Genomic DNA, 14196 nt, shown 5'->3' with positions numbered 1-14196 from the left:
TTCCATGATACATCTTCAAGGATATGAACATGTACGGCTAAGCACAATTGATAACAGTGCATCTAAATTCCAAAATCAATCTCCATCATAGTCTATGTGTTTCCTACTGCCAAGCACTGTGGCAATTGGACAATTAAAACAGACATTTGGGGGGGTGGGAGGAAGAAGAATGAACTGGGGAGGAGGGTGGAGAAAATAGTGCAACAATGAATGAATGAAAACCCAAAATCTCTGTAAATGTTCATTAAAACTAATAAATTTTTTTTAAAAGTGTGAAAAAGTAAAAAAGGCAAGGATGGGGAGAAAAGGAAAAATAATGAAAGCACAAAGTGCAAACCCATCAAAAGAAATGCTCACTTAACTGTAGGTTTAGCTTACACTGAAATAAAATATGTTTAGACAGATAGTTACTTGAAACTAGTAAGGTTGCAGTGCAACTCCCTACAGGCAACTCCCTACAGGCTAAACCACCAGAGCTCCCTGAAACAGTCACAAAAGGACAGATACTGTATGTTGTTTTTTTATTTCTTTTTATAACAGTCAGCCCACTATTATAAAAACTCAGAGAAAAGTTTTCTAATAGAAAGAATGGTTCTCATGGACAGCTTCCACGGGTGGGTTGAGAGGGAAGGAAGAGTAAAAACCAGTAAATTATGTTGGTAGGTGTCACTGAGATGAACACGATTCATTGTAACCCTATGAACAACAGATCTGAACCCTGTCCTGTGCCATCCTCATCATCTCTGACACATGTGAGCCCACTGCTGCATTACTGTTGTCGATCCATCTCATTGAGGGTCTTATCTTTTACTGACCCTCCATATTTCCAAGCATGATGTCCTTCTCCAAGGAACAGCTAGCTCCTCCTAACATGCCAACTATGTGAGATGAAGCCTCGCCATCCTTCTCTCCAAAGAGCACTCTAGTTGCACTTTTCCCAAGACATATCTGTTTGTTCTTTTGGCTGTCCATGGGATATTCAGTCCTCTTCTCCAATACCACAGCCCAAAGAAATCAATTCTTCTTTCAACCTTATTCATTGTCTAGCTCTCAGCTACAAGTGGTTGAAAAAACGTTGGCCTGAATCAGGCACACCTTAGTCTTCAAACTGACATGTTGTTGTTATTGATTGCTGAGTTGAGCACAACTCACAGCAACACTATGAACTAAAGGCCTGAAGCCTTTCTATAACTATTGTCATTTACCAAAGTTCATAGAGTTTCCAAACGCATATTCTTTAGGAAGTGGATGCCACTCCTGCTTCCAAACTGACATAAAAGGTACATATTAAGATGAGTAAAGGGAAAGAATATGGAGATGTTCAGCTCAACACCACTAAAGAAAGAGATAACACCTAAGAAAGAGGCATATAAGAAATACAGTCCAGCACCACAACAAGATAAAGGAAAACAACCCAATTGTAAAATGGGCACAGGAAATAAATAGACACTTCACCAAAGAAGACATTGAGATGGCGAACAAACACATGAAGAAATGTTCAAAATCCCTAGCTCTAAGAGATATGTAAATCGAAACAACTATTAGAGATCCTCTTACCCCAGTAAAAACAGCAAAATTCAAAAGAGCAGTAAACAACAAATGCTGGTAAGGTTGTGGAGAAACCGGAACCCTTATTCACTGTTTTTGGGAGTGTAAAACAGTGCAGCCACTATGAAAGGCTGTATGGCACTTCCTAAAAAAGTTGGAAATAGAAATACCATTTGACCCAGCAATTCCACTACTGAGAATAGACCCTAAAGAGACTAGAACTGCCCTCCAACCAGATATATGCACACCCATGTTTAGTGCTATTTTGTTCACAATAGCAAAGAGTTGGAAACAACCCAAGTGCCCATCAACAAATGAATGGCTAGAGAAGCTGTGGTATATTCACATAATGGAATATTATACAGCACTGAAAAATAAAGAACTCATGATACATTATACAAAATGGGTGACCATGGAGAACATTATGCTAAATGAATTATCTGTCACAAAAAAACAAATACTGTATAATGCCATTGTTATAAAACAGGACTGATAGGAGGGTTGAGAGGAAACTAAGAAAAGAGGGGATAAATAATGTACACAGCATTGAAACAGACAAGGGAGAGAACTGTATAAAAGGAATATATGATTAGGTATTATTGGTGTGACAAGAGTCCAGAATAAAAGCTGCATAGTAAATTGATCTGTGGGGGGAGGGTACTGTATAACAATGAAACAACTTTTTTCTAAAGAAAAAACTAACTGGAGGGTAGGGAGGAAGGGAGGAAAATGGGCAACAATGAATGAATGAAAATCCAAATTATTTATAAACTTAATATAAAATCGTGACTAAAATAAAAAAAAAGCAGAAGCACAGTCCACAAAAGTAAATACCATTATATACACAATCCTGCAAAATCAGCAATAATATAACATTAATCTACAAACAAATACATAAGCAGACAGGCAAGATGAATACATATGGACAAATGAAAACAGTCATACACAAGTTTAACAGATGATATTGCTCCAATCATATTAAGTATATGCTGTCTTGGCATCAGTAGTTAGAAAATCAAAAGAGGAAGGAAATGCATTAGGTAAATCTGCTGTCAGGGACCTTTCCAAAGGACCAAGAAGCAACGATGTCAGTTTAGAGACGAAGGTAGGCCTGATCTGGTCTACGGTCTTTGCAATTACTTGCTATGCATCAGAGAGCTGGACAATGACTAAGGACAACAGAAGAATTGATGCCTTTTAGTTGTGGTGCTGGAAAAGAGTCTTGAACATACCATGGACCGCTAAGAAAACAAATAGATCTGTCTTGGGGAGAGTGAAACCACGTTTCTCCTTCAAAGCTGAGATTTTGAAGCTCCATCACACACTTTGTGCACATGGCAAGGAGGGACCAATTCATGGATATCATACTCAGAAGGGTGGAGGGATAGCGCAGGAGAGGAAGACCTCAGATGAGATAGATGGTTTGATATAGTAACTAGGGCAATAGGGGTCGGTGTGTTGGAGTCTGTGAGACTGGCTTAGGATAGGATAGGTTTCAGAGCTGTTGTACATAGGGTCACTATTGAGTTGCAGGTGACTCAATAGCACATAACAACAACATATAGCTGAACCAACAGAAAGTAAAGGAATATACATTTCTTAATTACAATGAAACACCTAGAGGGATTGATTTGCTGATCCTGGGTCTTCAAGATCATAGTCTTGGGGAACATCAAAGTCATCATGACATAAAAGCTTCCAAGTAGCCATCTTAAGAGGCTACTACTTGTCTCTCCCTGTCGGGAGTAAAGAAGAGGGATGAAAATCAAAGATGTATAGAAACAATTAGTAAAAAAAAAAACTAATGAGCCATGCAAATCTCAACCTCCACACTCCAGACTACAGAAGAACTAGATGGTACCTGGCTCCCAACATTGACCACTCTTGATTCAAATGCTTCAGAACACTACCTTTTGGACTTAAGTGTTCATGTAAGACTACTGTGATGATGTGATAGGTGAATGGGTTTTTCATGTGGCAAGGGTATGATTTTGGGGGACCATAAGGTAGAATATTATGGATTGACTTGTGTTGTCTCAAAATGTGTTGTAAATCCTAATTTGTGTTCCTATGATTTTAATCCCACTTCAAATAGGTTGTGTTTGTTTTGTTAATAAACCAAGATCTTTGTTGTTGTTAGGGGTCATCCAAAAATAAATGAATGAATGAATGAATGAATGGAATCACAGGACAAAGTCCTGGTCAGAGTGGTCAAAAAAATGACTGAAATCCACCAAAAGGCCTGGGTCTCCTCTAGCTTGTCTGGTGTTTCCAGAGCTGTCCGAGAATTTGGTCTGGCTGGGTTTGAAAGCAACGTGACCAAGACTATGAAGGGCCAAGCTACAAGGTGAAGCCCCTTCTAACTTGTTGAAACTGTCAAGGAAGCCAAGAAAAAGTCAAAGGAGCTAGCACTGGTAGCTCAGAGAAGGCTGAGGACCTAGCCTGCAAGGCAGCCACCAAGAAACAGCAGCAGAAGCATCAAGAATTTGTGTAGCCCTGTGTGGCCCTTCTACCAACACCACCACAGCACAGCAGACAATCCAGCTCTAACCCCCATATCCAGTGTGCTTTCTTAGTAAAAATCAACATCCAGCCCTATCTGTTGTCCAAGAGATGGGCTGGGGCATTAGCAAGGGTCTCGTCTGGCATCTTCAGAACAGCAAGTATGTTATCCATGGTCTGTGCTGACTCTGCATATTCCTCCCACATGGCAGCTGAAGCACAGAAAGGTATATATAGACTTGCCTGGGTTAGTATGCAGGTGAAGTGGGAAATGCTAGACTGGAAGCTCTGTGAGGACAGGGATCTGTTTGTTCTCTGATGTGTCCCAAGTATTTGGAATAATATCTAGTACGTAATTGGCACTTATTAAAGATCTGTTGACAATAAAAAAAAACCAAGATAGACAATGATTGTAATAATAGACTTAAGTGTGTCAGATAATGAGGATGGAATGAAATAGGGCAGGTTTCAGATCCATTATTTACAGGGTCACTATAAGCTGCAGTTGAAATGAGGGCACATAACAACAACAACAACAACAAATAAAATAAACAAACAATAATACTAGAAAGGCACTCATCCCCTTAGAATAATCAACCATGTAAAGTTGAAAGGGTAGTATGTGCCCAAGGATAAAGCTCCGATGGCTGGGTGAATTAATGAAAATGGGAATCACAGGGAGAAAGTGGGGAGAGTGCACTGACATTGTTGTACTATGATTTGTGTTCTAAAACAATGGATCGAATGGAAAAACAACCTTTAAATCACAAAGAAAAGAAAAAGAAAGAATAGCTACCATTGACCAAAGCACATCAATGACCTAGAAGTAAGTTAAAAAGAAAACCTGCTGAATGTCATGAGGTTCAGGCATTTGATCCACAAGATGAGTGAACTGCTTAAAAGCCAATCCTGGGAGTAAATTAAGACAGTAGATTAAGAGTCACAAACAAACAAACAAACAAAAAAGTCACAAAAATACCAAGAGCTTGAAGTAACAAAAGTGGCAAAGAGCAGATGCTCCCAAACATCTGAACCCCAAGAGGCCCTGAGAAGCCCAGCCCTTTAAGTGATGCTTGTGGCACTGTCACTCAAGATGACTTACGCTCAATTGTGGATGCTTCTTTATGGAAAACACATGTCTAGACACGTCTTGTGTTTGATGTTCCTTTTCCTGAAGTCAGTATTTTTTCAGCAGCCCTTTAAAAGACCTGTGACATGCATACATCATTTCTGAATGACCTCAGACCTCACTAAGTTGGCAAAGCAAGGAATAGTGTTATTTCGTATTGCAGTATTCACTGCTCATAAAACTCTTTGGGCAGCCAGCCACACGGAGGTCAAGATGGTTATTTTGTCGGCACTTTACTCCGACGGCATGAACTCCTAATTGTACGGGTACCTCAAGAATCTTTTGGAGCAGCTCAGGCACACCTTCAAGGGCCATGGATGTGTTGTGGTAGTCTCGGTGCTGCAGAACTGTGTACACCATCTCGGGGTCCCCGGTGCTCACAGCCTCGTGGAGAACTGACGGGCCAAAAGGAACAGAGTTAAACACTCAAAAGAGAGCCATAGACTTTCTGACAAACTCCACAGCCAAGTGGAAAAGCTCAAAGCATTTCCCTCCTCCCACCCCCATTTAAAGGGAGAGAGACTACAGCCAATCCTTATCACTTCTGACTGTAACTGATGGCTACCTTCTAGCTGAACTAGAGTTTGTGGTTTTGGAGGAGAGTGGTGACTATCCCATGGAATGCCAAGAGAACAAACACAGTTGTCTTAAGAGAAAGTGCAACCTGAATACTGTTTGGAGGCAAAGATGGTGAATCTTCCATCCCAGGATGGTCTCACATATTTGGGGCATGTTAACTAGCAAAGGCCATTCCTTGGAGAAGGATATCATGTTGAAAGGTCTGTGAAAAAGAAGATGACCTTCAATGAGATGGACTAATACAGTGACTGCAACAATAAAATCAAGTGTGTCAGGGATGATAAAGATGGCACAGGATAGGACAGGATTCAGATCTGCTGTTCACAGTGTCTCTACAAATTGTATTTGACTCGATGGCATCTAACAACAACAATTTAGCTGCGTGAGAAGGAAATGGTGGCATTCAGTCTCCTGATCTTCTAGACTCTGCTCTTGCCAAAAAAAAAAAAAAATCTCTTGCCACTAAGTCAATTACAACTAAAGGCAACCTCTTCTATTACAGAGCAAAACCGCTCCATAGGGTTGTCTTGGCTGTGATCTTTACCTTTCTTCTGCGATAGCACTGGGTTCAAACCACCAACCTTAGGGTTAGTCTAACTCACTCACGGCTGTTGAGTCAGAACCAAGTCGCAGCTGATCCCTACAGTGGGGTTTTCAGAGGATATAAACTGCATGGGAGGAGACTGCCCACCTTTCTCCCTCATGGCAGAGAGTGTATTCGAACCTTATACCTTTGTGTTGGCAGTATGACTCCCTACCGACTAAGCCATCAGAGCTCCCTTTAGGTTGACAGTCAAGCACAGACTGTGCTTTGAAGTTTTGTGTGAAATTTTGACATTTTCAGAGAGCTGGCTTTAACAATAGTGGTTACATGTAGGTCAAATAGGAAGAGTTTGTGCTAAAGAGTGTCCTTGCTTGGACAGGAAAAGTTGCCAAAAATCCTCACAGGAAAGCTGTTTTCCACGCCTACAAGCCCTGGACAGGGTTTGCACTGAGGGCTGCCTTCCTTGTGGCTGAAGCACAACCTGGGTGTTATGCTGTGTATAGCTCACCTGTAGGCTCTGTGGCACTCACCTCCCTGCTTCCTATTCCCAATATAGAAAGTCTTAAGATAAAGATGACTGCGAGACAATTTAATGGACTGAGAAATTATGGTACATTCACACAATGGAATGCTACGCAGCAGGCAGAAGCAATGATTTTGTAAATCACTACCTAACTGGGGAGGAACGTTGATGCCATGTGAACTAACTCAGTCTCATAAAGATAATTACCGTATAAGATCATTATTGTAGAATGTATGATGATCCAAGCCGAGGAAAGGGGGAGCAGAGGGATGAGGACTGGCAGGAGGGGGTCACACAATTTGATGGGTGGAGGGAGGGGTGGATAAGTGTGAAAAACAATGTATATGAACTTTGTAAATGAACCAATGTAAAGTAAAAATTTATTTTATTTATTTGTTTTAAACAAAAAGAAGACTATGAGAAAGATAATGACTGAACCTGGCCTTACTTCCAAAAGAGGAAACAAAATGAGAAGCTTGAAATCATTTCGACAATAACAAAGAGATGGAAACAACTCAAGTATTGATCAACAAATGAAGGGATAGAGAAGCCATGGTATATTCACACAATGGAATACTATGCAGCACCGAAAAATAAGGGACTCATAAAGTATTATACAAAATGGGTAATCCTGGAGGACATTATGCTGAGTGAAATATCTCAGTCACAAAAGGTCAAATACTGCATTATGCCACTGTTATGAAACAGGACTGACATGGGAGTTGGGTGAAATTAAGAAGAGATAAAAAAAAATAATGAACACTGCACTTAAATAGATGAGGGAAAGAACTGTATAAAAGAAATACTTTGTTGTTGTTGTTATGTGCCATCGAGTCCTTTGTGACTCATAGCAACCCTATGTACAACAGCCCTAAACCCTGCTCTATATAGGATTAGGTATTATTTGCATGACAACAGTCCAGAATAAGAGGTGCATAGCAAAGTGGGCTGGGGGGTGGAAGGGAGGAAACTGTGCAACAATGAAAGAATCTTTTTAAAGAGAAAAGCAAACTGGGGTGGAGTAGGGAAGAAAATGTGCAACAATGATGAATGGAAATCCAAGTTTTCTGTAAACTTTTGTTAAAATACCAATAAAAAAAATTAAAAAAAAAAAAAAGGAAAGAATTTCCAAAGTACACTTGCCTGTCCATCCTTGGCTATTTTCTTTTGTAACATCTGCTTTATGTCGAAGCAAGACTCGCACAGATTCCAAATGCCCTAAAGACACTGCAAGGTGCAATAAAGTCCGGCCTCGTGGATCCAGAGCCTCCACATTCTGTGAAGCAAACACATGTACAGATTTAGACATAAACATGTACAGTTATATTCGCTCACTCATTACTGACAAGTTAGAACCAATTCATAGCTGACCATTCAGCAGGCTTTCTGAGGCGGTAAACTGTAGTGGTGAAGGCTCATTTTTCCCCCCAAGGAGTCACACTGGTGTATTCGAACTGCCAGAGAGGTGTGGCCTTTGGGTTAGCAATGCAACTCTCTACAGATTAGGCCACCACAGCTTACCAGTGTGTGTGTGTGTGTGCGCGCGCATGCACATGTGTGTATATAAACATATATGTTTGTTGTTGTTCTGTGCTGTTGAGTCAGAATCAACCATTGCTGATTGTGCAGTGGATTTTCAGAGGTGGTTAATCACAAGGGAAGAGACTGTCCATCTTTCTCCTACACAGAAGCTAGTGCATTCAAACTGCATGCCTTTGGGATCACAACATACCTTCTTAGCACTGGGCCATCAGAGCTCCCCAACATATAATTATATTGTATACATTACTAAAGGGTTGTTGTTGGTTTTGTTGTGTACCAGAGAGCTGAAACTGACCCATAGCTGGCTCTTCCTTAGGTGTTCAGAGGCAATTAATCGCTCATTCAGACCCGTTTTGTTTGATCACCTTCATCTCAATGCCCATGGTGTAATCAGTCTTTTTCCTGAAATTCTGATTTCTATAACCCTTCTCCATCACTGTCTTCCTTTTCTGTGCTGATACTATGCTGATCATCCCCCTTATTGGATGGAGACTGCCTCTATGGTAAATGGGTCCTTTTAATGTGTGAATTCCAACCCAATTCTGCATAGCCAGGGTCATAGAGCCATGAGAATGGAGAAATGGGAAGGATACATTCTCAAACTTTTGGAATCAGATTCCTTCTGACTCCAGATATCCAACCAAATAGTTAACAATGAAGGTGGTATCTGTTCCCTTGTGACCCTTCTTAAGGGCAAGGAGATAATGTTATTGCTATGTTCCACCAAGTTGCTTGAGACTCATAGCGACCCTGTGCACAACAGTTCTGAACCCTACTCTATCCTGTGCCAACCTTATTGTCTCTGACACACCTACCCCCATTATACCAGTCACTGACTCAATCCATCTCATCGAGGATCTTCCTCTCTTGCACTGTCCCTCTACCCTCCCAAGCATGACATCCCTCTCCAAGGACTGGTCCTCCTACAATATTTTTTTAAGCAGGAAATATTGCATAAGACCATTATTGTAAAAATACAAAGATTACTAGTAAGATATATACAAAAGTGCAAAAAGCAAAAGGGGGACTGGGAGGGAGACTTATTCTTGAGGTCTCAGAATTAGGTGAGCAGAGTGAAGGGCTGAAGGGATTAGGAAAGATCCAGTGAGGATAAAAAAAAATATGGTAATGGTGGACATGGATCAATGGAGATTAATTTTATACAATGTATGGGAATGATACTATAAAACACAATATGAATAGTGCATAAAACACAATATATAAAAATGAAAAGTGTACTAGTTTTGTATGCAAACCACTATAAAAGAAAAAAGAAAAATAAGTTAAAAAACCCAAACACAAAAACGGGAAGATTTTTAAAGAAAAACACAACCCAACCCCAAACCAGGAAATAGTATTCATACACTAATTGAAGCATCACATGGAAAAAGGAAATTTATGCTTGTATGCAGACTATAAATAAAATTTCTAGTAACTTAGTTTGCTTTCCCGTCAAGTTAAGTACCTAGCAAATATATATGTACAATGTGTCTCAGATCATTAGACATGGCCAGAAGAGGAAGCATGGGCTTTGAATGGAAGTTAAACTAAATCTAAATAAGGCCAGAGGCTTTCAGGAGATGTAACCGCTGGTGACATAGAGCATGGGAGATTTCTGAAGCCTCTGAGTCTTGAAAAGGAAGTGGGTGGCTTCAACCAAAACTGAAAGTACAAAAGATAACCTGGGTTAGGCTCAAATCACATCTTTTTGTTGGATTCCCACTAAAACACTACACTTGTGATTGTCCAGAGCACCCCATTAGGCAGAGATGTGAGCACCAATCACACATCATCCAGGCTTCCCCTCCCAAAGAATTTCTTCCTCATTCTAGATACATAAACTTGGCTTTTATCTCATTCCTATGCTGACCCTCCTTTATGAAACTGCATTTATTCAGGACCAACAGCACTTTTCCTGTGTGAACAACATCTACAACAGGAGGTTCCTCCTTCCAAGGACAGGCTTAGCTGCCCCATGGCCTTATGGTACAGAGGAACTATTGTACTGCTGATGCTACACAGGAGAAGGATGGGCAATCTCCTCCTGTGCAATTTACTGCCTCTGAAAAGCCATTGGAGGGTCAGCTACGGTCATGGTCAGCTACCAGGCAAACAATAATTACTACTACTACCTTCTTAAAGGCTCACAGCCGACTGAGCTGCATCCAGCACCCACCTCCCAGCCCAAGCCCCTCAGACCTCATCAGGCACCATCCATGGGGGAACGGAAGTTGGCCAGGCAGACTAAGACTCCTTGCCCACTCTGTAACCTGCTGCTGCTACTGCTGCCTGATGCTGCCAGCCAGCTCCCGGGCAGGATGGCTGCCACCTGGCTGCTCCCCTGGCTCTCAACCCTGCCCACCTGAGGCTGCCACACTGAGAAGGGGAGCTGAGCCTGAGAGGGGGCTGCCTGTGCTGCTCCCAAGGCTGCGGGAGCATCCTGTGTTCAGCTGTGAGAATAAACCACTCCTTGCTAAAAAAGAAAAGAAAAGAAAGAAAAAGTGAAAAGGCATCCTATATTCATATATTGTTGTTGTGTGCTTATGTACCATGGAGTTGGACTCGACCCATAGCTATCTTCAAGTGGGTTTTCAGAGGCAGTAAATAACAAGTAAGGAGAATTTGTATCTTTCTCCCACAGAGCAGCTGGTGGACTTGAATGAACCATGTTCCTGAGTTAGCAGTGTAACTCCTCACCACTAAGCTACCAGAGTTCCTATCCATTATGTTTTATGTCATATAGGTATGTATATATCACATATGTATTAGAAAAGAAAATAAAGCCTGTCTTCTGGGTTACAAACAAGCTCTGTGCCTGTCCCTTTTCATGGAATTTGCAGGTAACTGAGAACATGCACATAGGGGTTCTTATTAAGACTTAATTTGATACTTGGAGGGCTGGTGGCCTAGTGTGCTGCCAACCCAGAGTGTTCATGGTTTGAACGTACCAGTGGTTCTTAAGAACAATGATGAACAACTTCAATGCACTGAGACTGTAAATCCCTCCCATGCAATTTACAGCCTATCAAAACCCACTAGATTGCCAGGTACATGTTGGTTCTGACTAGATAGCAATGAGTTGGATACAAGGAAAAGCTCGAAGTTTTTCACAAGGATTTAGAAGTTACAATGTAGCAAGTGCAGCTGACTATAATGAATTTGTTGTGAATTGAGAGCTAAGACTGTCTCAAAGTGAAAGCAAATACAAGTAACATTAAAGAAAAGAAAAAACTCAACTTGCCTGTAAACTGTAACTCTAAGGCTCCCTGATTATTAAAATAGCAAAGCTCCCCCAATTGGTCTAGAACTTAAGAAAATGTATCAAAATTCCAACTGGTTTTTTATTGGGATGGAATCTAGCATTTAAGAAAATCTATCAAAATTTCAGCTAGTGTTTTTGTTTTTCAAAGAAATCAACAAGTCCACTGTAAACTTCATATGGAAATAAAAACTCAAAAAAAAAGAAGACTCACATTTCCCAATATCTATGCTTCATAATCAAACCTACAATGATCAAGACAGTGAAGTACTGGCATAAAAGTAGAAATACAGATCAATGGAAGACAATTTAGGGTTTAGAAATAAAGCTACACATTTATGGACACTTGATTTGCAACAAGTGTGTCAAAATAATTCAATGTAGAAAGGTAGACTCGTTTGGGGTTTTTTTCTCTCTTGAGTAAACAGTTCTTGAACAACTACCCAGCATCATAGAAATGAAATTCAACACCTTTGTACACAAAAACCAAAAACAACTCAAAATGGATCACAGACCTAAATATAGGAGGTAAAGATTTAAAATGAATCAAAGAGAAAAACAGGAGTAAATCTGTATGATCCTAGTTAGGCAAAGCCTTGTTAAGTACAACAATAAAAGCGCCAACCAATAAAAGAAAATATAGGTAACTGGAACTTCAGCAAAATACTCAACGTTTATGTGCCCAATTTCTTGGCACCCTAGTGCAATAGAGTCTCTTCTGACATCAATTTTGGTCTTCTATCTTTGTAAAAACCTTTTGCATTCTTCATGGATGATATTTTTTTTTATGATATTCTTGATATCCTCCCACATCTCTTCTGGTCTTTGTTCATTAGTGTTTAGTGTTCAAGGTCTCAAATCTTTTCCTGAATTGATTTTGTGCAGAATTCTATCATTCTATCCCTAGCCTCATTTCTGTCATCAAATCCGTGTTTTCAGACTACTGATATTTTTTCCTGGTTCCCAACTTTTGCATTCCAGTCACCCATTACTATTAATGCATCTTGGTTGCAACACTCTCGACACTAGCATTCAGGAAATCAAAAGACAAGTTGTATTAGGTAAATCTGCTGTCAGGGACCTTTCCAGAGTACTGGGAAGTAACGATGTCTGTCTAGAGACTAAGGTGTGCCTGATCTGGTCCATGGTCTTTGCATCATAGAGCTGGACAATGACTAAGGATGACAGAAGAAGAATTGATATCTTTGAGTTGTGGCACTAGAGAAAAAGTCTTGAACATACCATGGACTGTCAAGAAAACAAACAGGTCTGTCTTGGAGAGGGTGAAATCAAGTTTTTCCTTGGAGGCTAGGATTTTGAAACTGTCTCACATACTTTGGGTATGTGGCCAGGAGGGAATGATCTTTGGAGAAGAACATCATGCTCGGAACAGTGGAGGGACAGTGCAGGAGAGGAAGCCCCCGGATGAGATGGATTGATACAGTAACTAGGGTAATGGGGGTTGGTACATTGGAGTCATTGAGACAGAGCAAGCTTCAGAGCTGTTGTAAATGGAGTCTCTGAGTCACAGGCAACTTGATGGCACATAACAACAGCAACAACATGTATCCAGTAACATCATGAAAGAAGTAATATTATCAAGACATAATATTAAAATCAAAACACAATTCAAACAAAGCCACCAAGATAACCTAGAGAATGAATCTTTCCAAATCATATGACAAGTCTCTTGTCCAGAACATACAAAGAACTACCACAACAAATGCATAAAGAAGAACTCAACAACAAAAAGACAAACAACCTAATTAAACACAAGTGAAAGATGTGAAAAGACATTTCTACAAGGAAGGTAAATGGCCAAAAAGTAAATGAAAAGATGCTAAAGCATTGCTGATGTGACTGTTGTTGTTAGGTGCCTTCAAGTCCAGTTGGGTGCTATGAACAACGTACCTAAACCCTGTCCTATCTACCTGTTCCATCCTCATCATCTCTGACATCCTGGAGCCCACTGCTGCAGTCACTGTGTTGATCCAACTCATTGAGGATCTTCCTCTCTTTTCTTGACCCTCTGAGGTCTAACACACGCTAGTAACGTGCCCAAAGGATGGGGCCTCCAAGGAGCACTTTTGCTGCACTTAACTAAGATATATCAATTCTTTTTTTTAAATTTTTATTTTATTTTATTATTATTTGTGTGTGTGTGTGTTTGTGTGTCTGTGTACTGTCAAATCAGATCTGACTGGTACTGGAGGAGATTGTCCCTCCTTTCCCGGCAGAGCATCTGGTGGATTCGAACCATGTACCTCTGGGATTGCAGTGCAGCTTCTTGCCACTAGGCCACCAGAGCTCCCCTGATATATCAATTCTTTTGGCAGTCCATGGGATATTCAGTGCTCTTCTCTAACACCACTCAAAGGCATCAATTCTAAATCAGTGGGGAAAAACAAATCAAAACAATGGGATAACACTTCAAATCCACTAGAATGGCTTTATGTAAACTTTGAAAAGGAAAAAGAATATATCTGACTAGGGACTTTGTTTTGTTGTTGTTGTTGTTATGTGCCGTCCAGTTGTTTGCGATTCATAGCGACCCTATGCACAACAGCCCT

At 40.5% G+C, this 14196-nt stretch overlaps 1 protein-coding gene across 1 annotated transcript in view; it reads right to left on the bottom strand.

The window, feature by feature from the left end:
• Positions 1–14196, bottom strand: part of ANKRD13A (ankyrin repeat domain 13A) — a 69899-nt gene that overhangs the window by 32495 nt on the left and 23208 nt on the right. Inside the window, exons 2-3 of the mRNA XM_006894849.1 lie at positions 7969–8101; positions 5450–5574 (exon numbers count right to left, since the gene is read on the bottom strand). Coding sequence (XP_006894911.1) covers positions 5450–5574; positions 7969–8101 — 258 coding nt within the window. The remainder of the gene's footprint in view (positions 1–5449; positions 5575–7968; positions 8102–14196) is intronic.

This window comes from Elephantulus edwardii, unplaced genomic scaffold (genome assembly GCF_000299155.1).
Source record: "Elephantulus edwardii isolate Elephantulus edwardi_28Jun2011 unplaced genomic scaffold, EleEdw1.0 scaffold00151, whole genome shotgun sequence".
NCBI lineage: Eukaryota > Metazoa > Chordata > Mammalia > Macroscelidea > Macroscelididae > Elephantulus > Elephantulus edwardii.
This window is presented reverse-complemented; position numbering and strand designations above follow the sequence as displayed.